Source organism: Curcuma longa, unplaced genomic scaffold (assembly GCF_044706935.1).
Source record: "Curcuma longa cultivar G26 ecotype Majalengka, Jawa Barat unplaced genomic scaffold, ITB_CL_G26_1.1 contig_20180, whole genome shotgun sequence".
Taxonomy (NCBI): Eukaryota; Viridiplantae; Streptophyta; class Magnoliopsida; order Zingiberales; family Zingiberaceae; genus Curcuma; species Curcuma longa.
The window spans coordinates 1-7,399 of NW_027431294.1; the positions used below are offsets into that span (position 1 = coordinate 1).

General features: G+C 48.5%; 2 protein-coding genes across 2 annotated transcripts; one reads left to right on the top strand and one right to left on the bottom strand.

Moving 5' to 3' along the window:
• Positions 1-17: 17 nt before the first annotated feature.
• Positions 18-2,115, bottom strand: LOC141817345 (uncharacterized; the record flags this gene model as incomplete). The annotated part of the gene is made up of 2 exons (XM_074705015.1): positions 520-2,115; positions 18-326 (listed from the first exon to the last, which is right to left on the bottom strand). Coding segments are annotated over exons 1-2 (1,905 nt in total), but the record flags the coding sequence as incomplete, so codon positions are not given.
• Positions 2,116-4,049: 1,934 nt separating this feature from the next.
• Positions 4,050-6,058, top strand: LOC141817346 (uncharacterized). The gene is made up of 2 exons (XM_074705016.1): positions 4,050-5,222; positions 5,322-6,058. Exons 1-2 carry the CDS (start codon positions 4,050-4,052, stop codon positions 5,958-5,960), a joined length of 1,812 nt encoding a protein of 603 aa, XP_074561117.1. The 3' UTR covers positions 5,961-6,058.
• The last annotated feature ends 1,341 nt before the right edge of the window (positions 6,059-7,399 follow it).

Sequence of the window (7,399 nt, forward strand, 5' to 3'; positions counted from 1 at the left end):
CTAAAATCAATGCAAACCCGCCACTTGTTGCCCGGCTTCGGCACGAGCACCACGTTGGATAGCCAGGTGGGGAACTGAATCTCTTTGATGTAACCGGCGGCACGAAGAGTTTCTGAATTTCTACGCGAATGGCCTTGTTCTGTCTGGCCCAAAATGTCTCCTTTTCTGCTTGACTGGGATAGCTCGGGTACCACGTTGAGGCGGTGTACCGCTATGGATGGAGAAATGCTGGTAATGTCTTCTGGCGTCCAGGCAAATATATCTTGATTTCGGAGAAGGCAGGCGCCGATCTTTTCCTTTAATTCAGGGGGGAGTCCAGCTGCCACCTGGACCGTAGTCTCAGTTCGGTCCGGATGTATTTGCAAAGCTTCTTTTTTCTTCAAAACTCTTGTCAGAGGTCGCCTCCTGTATAACATGAACTTCTCCTCCTGAATCTTTTTGCTTTTTCCGGGAGTCGGTGCGGATCATGTCCACGTAGCATCGACGGGAAATCATTTGATCTCCCCGGGCTTCACCTACCTTATCTCCTACAGGAAACTTCATCTTCTGGTGGTATGTGGAAACTACGGCCGAAAAGGCACTAAGAGTTGGCCTCCCCAAGATGATGTTGTATGAGGAAGGAGCATCCACGATGATGAAGGAAACGCGCCGGGTTCGTATCAGAGGGAGTTCACCGAGGGAGATAGGGAGAGTGATTTGCCCCAAAGGTTGGACTTCATTGCCTGTGAATCTGTAAAGAGGCGTGGTCAGCGATGTCAGGCTATCTTCATTAATATCCATCTGTTGGAAGGTATTGGCAAACAGAACGTTGACGGAGCTGCCGGTGTCAACGAAGACTCGACCAATATCATAGTTGGCTACCGTTGCTCTGATGACCAGGGCATCATCGTGGGGCGCTTCGACGCCGTCCAAATCCTGCGGTCCAAAAAAGATAACGGGACTTTTAGGGGAATTACCACGGCTTACTTCGCAAACGTCCGGATGACGGACACCGGCCTTACGGGTCCGATAAGAATCCACCTCAATGGCTCCTCCGACAATCATGTTAATGCGCCTCAGGGGGGCGTTATTCTGATCATCCTCGGGGGCTTCCCTTTGACTACGAATCTCAGGGCTGACAGGTGCGGGCTGCCGCAGAGGAGGGATAGGCCGCCGAGGAGATCGGTCTCGCGGGCGAGCAGGTCTAGGAGAGGGAGGTCGTGTCTCCTGGGGTGGCTGTCTTGGGGGTGTCTGCGCTGCCCGATGTGTCGATCTCCCTGAAGCGCGCTGATCGGCTTCTTGTCTCAGTTTACGAGCGTATTGATAACACTCGCTAAGGTCGTGGCTTTGCGTGTTATGAAAGGCACAGAACCGGGGGAGCCACCGACGATTCCCCACTACTTGCCCTGCACGTCCTGCCACCGCATTTATGGCCCGAGGGTTGGATTGCATCGGTGTAGGGTGATGCTCCCTTTGCGGCCTTCTTTGGAGCTGAGGAGGTGGTCGCTTTTCTGGCCTATAAGAGCCAGCTGGCTCTCGACTAGGCCCGCTGGGGCAGACGTTGGTTTCCTTGCGACGGGAGGATTGGGCTTCCTCCACATGGATATACTTGACGGCTCGGCTTTGAAGGACGTCATAATTGACGGGCGGCTTCTTGATTAGTGACCGGAAAAAGTCTCCCTCTAGTATACCTTGTGAGAAGGCGCTTACCAGGACCGGGGAGGTGGCGTCCGGCACATCTTGCGCTACGCGATTGAAGCGGCGCACAAAGTCTTTCAAGGACTCCTTGGGCCCCTGCTTGGTAGCGAAGAGGTCTGTTGTTGTCTTGCAATAAGTACGGCTAGTGGAAAAGTGCTGTAGGAACAGATCTTTGAATTCTTCAAAGGAATCTATGGAAGCAGGGGGCAATCGGCTGAACCATCGTAGCGCGGATCCGGAGAGAGTAGTTGAGAAAACTCGACATCTAATGGCGTCCGTGTACTGATGAAGGGAAGCGGCATTTTCGAACCGGCCCACATGATCTTCGGGGTCCATGGCCCCAGTGTAATCAGCGAATTGGTGGGTACGGAAGCGACGAGGTACCTCTTCATCTAAGATTCGATGAGTGAAAGGAGATTTAGCTGATACTATGCCCATGTTCCCGCCGGTCAGGGGAGCTTTTCCCTTAAGAGGGTCCCGAAGGATTGATTCTGCTGCTGACTCCAAAGAGGTACCTTAAGGCTCCACCCCCCCTGGGCCAGTCCGGCGGGCACATGAGGATCTTCTGCTGGCGTGTATAATCGACGAGCGGGTCCTCGTAGTGGAGCAGGGGGAGTTACAGCAGGCCCAGCGAGGTTTGCTTGGGGAGGATCAAGAGCTCCCCTTTGATGCCTTTCCAAGGCCTGGAGGACAGTAGCCACCACCAAGTCCAGGTCTGCTTGCGTCAGGTTAGTTGGGCGAGGAGGGTCGAGAGGAGGTTGCTGGTTGTCCGTCGGCATGTCTCAAGGCAGGACAATTCGATTCCCACAGACGGCGCCAAAATATGTTCCTGTTGAGATGCGCCTTCGGACTGGACGGCTAACTCCCTCTATAGCGCCTCGTCCAAGATCCGTTTCTTGGGTAGGCCGAGAGCCTGCAAGAAAGAGCACGTGAGATGGAGGGCCAGGGGTCTTCCCCGGCGCGACCACTCCGATGCTTAAGTTAGTAGGTGAAGAGGAAGAACTGCCAAGGGAGAAGAAGAAAGAAAGAAAAAAATGTGAGAGCTCCTGCGTACCTCCTCTTCTCCCTTGAAACACTAATCCCTTTAAGGAAGGGAGGAGATTCCAAATGTCCTGTCTTGGACCTGACACGGAGGGTTCCATCAATGCTAGGAATGTGTCCTAGAGAATGCCTAGAGGTATGTTACAAGGTATGGATCGTTCAGTGAACACGTGGCCTTGTTGACTTGCCAGAAAGGAGCAGTCCCTTCAGACACGTGTCGTGATGAAATAGGAGAGAGGACACGTGGGATCATCCTAACAAATGATGGAAGGAGTGGCCCTTGGGAACCCGTGGATGAAGGAAGGGGTATAGCTGAACCGAAATGGATTCCGGTTCGCCCCCCCCAGCATGCTGCACGAGGAGGAGGGGTTGCGATCGAACCGCAGTGGACTTCGGTTCGTTCCCCGGAAGAGCGAGCGAGGAGAAGGGGGCGTGACCGAACCAAAGTGGACTTCGGTTCGTCCCCCAGGAGAGCGAGTGCGGAGGAGGGGGCGTGCCCGAACCGAAGTGGACTTCGGTTCGTCCCCCCGGGCGAGGAGAGCGAGTGCGGAGGAGGGGGCGTGCGTGTACGAACCGAAGTGGACTTCGGTTCGTCCCCCAGAAGAGCGAGTGCGGGGGAGGGGTTATATGAGGTGTCTCGTGCCTCCTTGTGTGTGATTGACCCGATCACTTGTTAGGACTTGGTTAACCGCGTCCATATCTCTTTGATCTCATAACTCCCATAACATAAGAATTTTACTTTTACTTAAGAATTTATAAATTATTTTTTTATTTTAATTAATTTAATTTATTCAATTTAATGGAATAAAAAATTTTAAAATCAAAATTTTATCAAATTAATTATTTAAAAAAAATAATTAAATTGAATTTTTTAATTTAATTAATTTATTCGATTTAATCGAATTTTTATTCATGACGGGAATAAATAGATGCGAGAATCTAAGCGGACTACGATTTTGAACCGTGAATTTAAAAACGAGGATAGCGAAATCTCGACCGTCCATTTCCTCCGTCCATTCAATACCGAGGCAAGGCCTCCCATATCCAAGTTTGATTCGCCTGTGCAAGTGATACAGGAAACACGTAACGAAACGGAAGAATTTGTTTGTGACGTAGAAATAATAATGGTATTGGATTGGTTCCTGTTTTGTGTAGGGCAGCAAATCCTCTAACTTTCCTATCCTTCCCTTCGCTCTGCACCGCCGGCGCTTCACTTCCCCTTCTCGCTATAAATACGTTATCTTGCCCTCGTTTCTGTTTCAGTTCCCAGTGGAAACCCTAGCCCACCGAATCCTCGACTTCGCCGGACCTGTCAGAATTGCCGCTCTCCGATGGCCAAGAAGGCAGCCTCGACCGCCGCAGCAACCGGCCAGCCGTCGGCTGCGTCAGCGGCGAATTCGCAGCATCCTGGAGACCCGGCGCAAGACACGGTGCAACTGGAAAACCTCAAGACGCTGAACCGGATACTGGCCGGGAAGGCAAATGAGCGGAAGAAGAAGTTGGACGAGATATCCGCGGAAAATCAATTTACTGGCGACCTCGAGCGCGGCATCACCAGCCTCGTCGTCTCCTTCCGTCTCGCCGAGATGGCTGACGAGAAGAAGGCAGCGGAGGGGAAGGCCAGATCTACGGAGGAGGCTCTCGCTCGTGCTCGTTACGAGTTGAAGTCGCTAGACGAAGAGAATGGTGCGATTAAGAAGGCGTTGGATGAGGCAGCCAAGGGGAGGGAATCGGCCATGCTTGAACTCGAGAAAATGGAGCGCCGGGAGGAGGAACGAGAGGCAGAGGTGCGGAAGGAGTTGGAGATGCTTTTGCCCGAACTTGAGCAGAGAAAGGTTAGCATCAAATCCTTGGAAGCCGAGAAGGCCGCCTTGGCATTGCAGGTTAGTTCATTGGAGGAAGCTTTGAGGAACGCTAGTGACAAATTACAGATAGTTTTGAAAGAGAAGGCTGTGATAGAAAAATATTTGAAGACTGCACTCTTGGAGAAGGATGCATGCAAAAGGGAATTAGAAGCGATGTCTTTGGAACTTGAAACGACTACAAAGAAGATGAATCATTTTACTGGAGAATCTGTTGTTCTGAAAGAAAAGATTGTGAAGATTCACCAAGAACATGAGGAAGAAAAGTTGAATTTTATGAAGGAGATGGAAGCATTATCTGAAAGACTTCGTGGTATTGAGTGTGAAAAGGAAGGGCTCTACCAGGCCAAAACCGTGTTTGAAGCCTCAATTTGTAGTTTGCAGAGTAAGGTTTTGGAGCTTGAACCAATTGTGCAAGAAAAGAAAACTCTAGATGTGAAGTTGGCTTTAGCAGATGCAGCTCTCAGAGAGGCCAACCAGCGTTTAGATTTGCTCACAGAAGAACACAATGATGTCAAGAAGGCTATGTATCGGGCAATATCAGAGAGAGATCTGAGTCAGAAGAAGCTCGCGGAGGAAGAGGATATGAAAGTTATGGCTACAAGGGAGACAGAGAGTCTGAGGAAGGAGTTTGACTCTATTGTAAAGGACAATGGAAAATTGCAGCTTGTCATCGAGAAGCAGAAAAATGAATCTGAAAAGGAGATTGATAGTTTGAGGGGTTCTGTCAAAAGGATTGAGGCAATCGAAGAAACAAGAACTAAGCAGGATGCTGAAATCTCTGATTTGCAAAGAGAGGTTGCAAAACTTATGTCTACTGTATCCGACCTGCATGTTGCTAATGAAGAAGTGAAGGTCCTGAGTTTGCAGATAGAAGAGTTAGAGAAGGAAAGGGACAATGTGCATGCAGAGCTTCAAAAAGCTATGGCATCATTTGATAATCTTGTTGCAGAGAACGAAAGAATTAAGATAGAAGGTGATGCTTTGACTAGAGAAAATGATTCCTTGTCTAAGAAACTGAGCAGCACCATGCAAGCAGTCGAACAGATGGATGAGAAGGCCAGAGCTGCAGATGGAAGATTGTCGAGGTTTGCGGCCATGCTAAGGAGTACCTCAATGATCATCAATGGCATGGAAGAAGGCAACGCGAACAATGTTGGAAGAGAAGTTAATATCAATGATATGGCAGGGGAATTGGAGAGCATCAAGGCCGTTCTCAAGTGCAGGGCTTCAAAGATAGAGGAATTGAACAGTGAAATCAAGGTGTTGCATGGTTCCCTTGCAGAGGCTATGAAGAAGGATGGAATTTGGACTTGGCTTTATCCTACTGTCTCTACTGTTGTTGCTGCTGTCTCCATTGCCTATGCAACAAAGCGTTAGCTCCTGGAGTTCTGCAATCTTCTCGACAATAAGTATTGCAATCAAACTTTTTCAATGTGCTTTTGATAAAATATCATTCTAGCAGCTCTCTTTTTTTACTTGAGTTTTTTGTGTTCGTCTACTTTGACATATGTTTAATGACTTATGAGATCCTGCCCTGATATTGATATAGTTCGGAAGTAATCCAAGACACATTTGAAAAGAAATAAATTTCTGGTATGGTGCTCGAGAGACTTTGTGAACTCTCAATAGTTTCAGAAAGCATGGTGAATTATGATAGAAAACATGTTATGAATTATTACCACCCTGTCTACTTGATAGCAAGAGTATCTGATCACTGTCTACTTGTCTGCAATCTTCTCGACAATAAGTATTGCAATCAAACTTTTTCAATGTGCTTTTGATAAAATATCATTCTAGCAGCTCTCTTTTTTTACTTGAGTTTTTTGTGTTCGTCTACTTTGACATATGTTTAATGACTTATGAGATCCTGCCCTGATATTGATATAGTTCGGAAGTAATCCAAGACACATTTGAAAAGAAATAAATTTCTGGTATGGTGCTCGAGAGACTTTGTGAACTCTCAATAGTTTCAGAAAGCATGGTGAATTATGATAGAAAACATGTTATGAATTATTACCACCCTGTCTACTTGATAGCAAGAGTATCTGATCACATGTAAATCTATGGAATTATGATTGACAATAAAAAAAAATGGTTTGTTTGGTAGAAGTGGGCTCTGAGGAGGATCTGTGGATTCAACGTTACCGGCCTGTTATCCTTCCACCGTTGAAAGTGGGATGGTGGAATTGCTCTGTGAAACCAGCCTGGACCGGTGCCATCCACGTTATGAACCGGAAGACTCGAGCCTTCGCCCAATTTTACCGATTCACTATCAACTTGGAATGGGCAAGCCAGCGTGTGTACAATGAATCCACGCCTCAGAACCCTGCGACATCATCCAAACCATCCATTACCCCCGGTTGGGTCATTAGCTGGCGCTGCTCAGCTCGGCGAGGAAGAAACCAACGACACCGAATATACTGGCAAGAACGAATGATCAATTTAACGATGTGGGACTAAGAGAGTTCGTTCCAGATGGAAGAGATGTCGTTTCGCGGCGGCGGAGATCGAGGTCGCAGGTGGTGGCGCTGGCCTTGCAGGGTGGCCGCGCCGTAGTCTATGGTGGCAGTGGCGGTGGCGGTGGCGGTGGCGGAGGACTAGAAGCGGAAGTCAAGGAAAGAGGCAGGCTTCCGCTAGGGCTCCTTTTCGTCCTCTCGCTGGCTGCGATTTCTCTCGCTCGCTTCTAATCGAAATCAGAGAGTAGCTGCGAATGGAAATTTCACTAGGATAATTGATTTTGATTAAGATCTCTATTCTCATCGCGATTCATTTTGCTCGTTGAAGATTGGTGAGGAGCATCAATGCAGCGAAACTAG

What these genes read in the sequence shown, in the direction of transcription:
- LOC141817346 (XM_074705016.1), top strand. Translation starts at nt 4,050, where the DNA reads ATGGCCAAGAAGGCAGCCTCGACCGCCGCAGCAACCGGCCAGCCGTCG. An exon ending in GGAAGGAGTTTGACTCTATT is followed by an intron (nt 5,223 to 5,321) that starts GTAAAGGACAAT and finishes AAAAGGATTGAG; the next exon opens with GCAATCGAAGAAACAAGAAC.